Source organism: Buceros rhinoceros, unplaced genomic scaffold (genome assembly GCF_000710305.1).
Source record: "Buceros rhinoceros silvestris isolate BGI_N320 unplaced genomic scaffold, ASM71030v1 scaffold5068, whole genome shotgun sequence".
Classification (NCBI taxonomy): domain Eukaryota; kingdom Metazoa; phylum Chordata; class Aves; order Bucerotiformes; family Bucerotidae; genus Buceros; species Buceros rhinoceros.
The window spans coordinates 33,501-36,654 of record NW_010427310.1 but is presented as its reverse complement, the minus strand read 5'-3'; the positions used below and the strand labels follow the sequence as shown (position 1 = coordinate 36,654).

Here is a 3,154-nt window from a genome sequence, read left to right as displayed (position 1 = left end):
GTTCTGAGCCGATTTAGCAGCAGACAGTCAGGCATTCAGAGTGACAGGGTGGCCCAGCTGACAGGAAGAAGGAAGCCTTATCGGACATAGTGCGACTCCAGCTCAGTGTCTTGGCAAAGTGGTTGAGCTACTGGCTAAAGACAGATAATCATGGTATTGTAAAATAGAGATGGTAAGAGGAATCTCACTCATATCAACATGTCGGTTTCTTATTTTTAAAATATTGGCAATGGAAAGAACTTTTTTCATCTGGCACCTTGTTTTTGAGGGTTTCTGTAATTCAGTGTCTGTTCATCAGACCAAAACTCAAACATTCATTCCTTTTTCTTCTTCGCATCATCTCTTCCCCATTTATTGCAAAGTCGTGTTATTTTTGAGAATGTGCTTCCTTGAGTCTCATCTTTTAAAGTGGATATACAGAAAGATCAGTAACAAGATCTAAATGCTATCAGTGGGTACTGTAAGAGAAGCACTTAGGTTTTGGAGTTTGAACTCCACTGAAGTGCTATGTTTCAAAGCAGGAGTTAAGGGAGGATTGTTTAAGTGCATTAAAAGAGATTTAGAAGAATTATGGGATGTCTTACATCAGTCCATGTAGCAAATGGCTCAAATGGGGAAAAGGAGTGAGTGTTTCAACTTCAAGACTTGGAAAGAACTAAGATTTCATTCTTGTTTATGTACATCTATACCTATTTATCAGCATACAGCACAGTTAAGTTTGGTGAGCAGAGCAGGCTTTTATTCCATCTTACTATCTTTCCTGTAATTCTTTGACTTAATTGTAAAATGTGAATATTCAAGTCTGTTCCTTACTGAAGTCTGAGGCAGTTGGTTTTGATGGAAGCAGGATTAGGCAACTGGACTCCCCTGTCTTAACTCACCAACATGCAGTTACAGTGTCTCTCACCCAGCCACGTAACTGGAAATAGAAAGCATATTGCAGGGCTTCTTAATCACATGCAAATTCCATTCATGTGCACAAGTTGTCAGAGCAGACTTGGAGATTTAGCTCTACAGATCCTGTTAGTTTCCATAGGAGCTGGGTGGCTAAGTCCTCTGAGTTAGTTTTGTGGGGTGGGGGCGTGAGGGAAACAAAAGCAGACAAACCCAACAAACCAGCAAAGCAGCCATGCAGTGTTTGTCACCTTACCCCCTCGGCACAGCTAGCTGCTTTTCAAGAGAGGATCTGCAAGCAATTTTTCTGGCAAAAATTGAAGTTGCTGGTGAATGAGAAAACCAGAGCTGTTGAGTTCGTCTGAGGCATTTCTCCTCTTTAAAACCTCAAAAGTATCAAGTAATAACGAATCAAGAGATGTGAAGCATGATGCCCATTCTATCCAGGTTCACAACTAGGAGGCATTTTTAAATGTGTTTGCAGAACTAATCCGGGGAAGGTCTGAAATGTGGACTAACTTTGCTTTTTGGCAAGATTGAGCATTGTTGTGCAGGACATTAAATGCTCTCAGGTTTCTGTAATGCTTATAGGTAGGCACATGCAATTGGTCTTTATAGGTGTTGCTTTGAGAGGTTGGGGTTAAAACCTCCAAATGACCCTCTTTGTGGTTTTTTTTTTCTCCTTTCACAGACAATATTCTTTCCTGAAGAGAGATGGCAGAAATCAATTCTCCTGTAAATATCAAGGAAAAGGTAGGTTCGAGTACCAGTACAGTGCAACCAAAATGGTATTTGCATACGTATTTCATACCTGTTCCTTCAAACCCCATTCGTATACTGAACTCTAACATGTGTTGTCTCTGTGCATGAAGTTCGGTACGCAGGCAGGTATTGGCAGCATTAGTATATTAACCTTGGTTGATGAGAAGCGTTTTTGCTTCTCTGCAGAGACAATGTTTCAAGGAAATTAAGGAAACAAGACCTCTGCTACTGTTTGAAAGGTGTGAGGATGAAGTAGATGTTTTGGGCATTATGCTCACTTACAGGCTTTGTAAGACCCTGCCCCTGATTTAAGTTATAAGAGAATGCTACTGTAGTACTGATACTCATGTAATTCACTCTTGGCATTTCAGCTGAAATAGTTCATAAAATCAATAGGTTAAACTTTTTTTTTTTAATCCCCTGAGAGATTTATATAAACATTTGCCTGTGATGTCAGGAAGGCCAATGGAAGTTTCCATAGCTGGCAGAGGCTCCTGCAGCTGTGATACTCTTATGGGGAGCCAGAACTGTTCTAATTACCATATTTTCATGCATATAACCCACAGATTTTCTGGAATAATACTGGTTCTGCATTTCAGCAACCACAAGGGTCATTACGTGCCTGCATAGCTAGTACAAGGAGAAATTTACCCTCAGGATTTCTCTCAGAATAATTGCCTCTGCCCTGCACTCTTGCTGTAGTCTTCCTTCACTGTGCTGGTCTCCCTCTTGCCTCTGATTAAACTCATCTCTCTGCCTGAAAGTACAGTAGAACTAAGGACTTGATTTCTAGTATCAGGAGTTTCGGAGACTGAATGTTACACATAGTTCAGATTATATGCATATGAATTCACTGAATTAAGGGATAAAATGAGTCAAACTCAATGGTTTAAGTCCAGAATACTTCCATAAAATTAATGGAGATATTCAAGCATTATTGTAGTACATCACCGGAAGGGGTGCTGAGATTCTGCATGACAAGGCTTCCAAACAAGCAGCAATTGGGGTGAGGAATACAAGCAATGTATTGCCTCCTGCAACAATTAGACCCTGCTAGTTTAACAAGAGCAAAGTGATATCAGGCATTCCCCAGGATAACCATTCAGGTCTGGCACGTGGCTGTGGTTTTGATCCAAAGAAATACGAGGAATTATTCAAACTTCAGGACTTGCTGATGGGCCTATCCTTTTTTTCCCCCCTTTTATTGTGTGTCTAAACATGTTCAAAAAGTGAGATCTGATGGTCGCTGGAATTAGCAAAAAATTCCTTCAGACTAAAATCCTCCTCTTGGGATTCTGTTAGAAGTGAGATTTTGCTGAAGTTCTCCTGAAAGGCTTTTGTTGTTTCAAAGCTGTAGGAGCAGATGGTCAGGGTTGTGTCATAAACTGCAAGAAGGGAATTTTATTCAGATGTGCTTGGGGGGGGAGGTGGGGGGTGTTTCACAGTCTTGTTTATATTACACCATAGCTGTGGTTTTCATAAGTGATAGTCAGCATGC

General features: G+C 40.7%; 1 protein-coding gene across 3 annotated transcripts in view; it reads left to right on the top strand.

The window, feature by feature from the left end:
* The first annotated feature begins 1,608 nt into the window (after nucleotides 1-1,608).
* SPATS2L (spermatogenesis associated, serine-rich 2-like) overlaps nucleotides 1,609-3,154 on the top strand; it is a 30,915-nt gene continuing 29,369 nt past the window's right edge. For all 3 annotated transcript variants that reach the window (XM_010141832.1, XM_010141833.1, XM_010141834.1), the window contains exon 1: nucleotides 1,609-1,647. In XM_010141832.1, coding sequence (XP_010140134.1) covers nucleotides 1,609-1,647 — 39 coding nt within the window. The remainder of the gene's footprint in view (nucleotides 1,648-3,154) is intronic.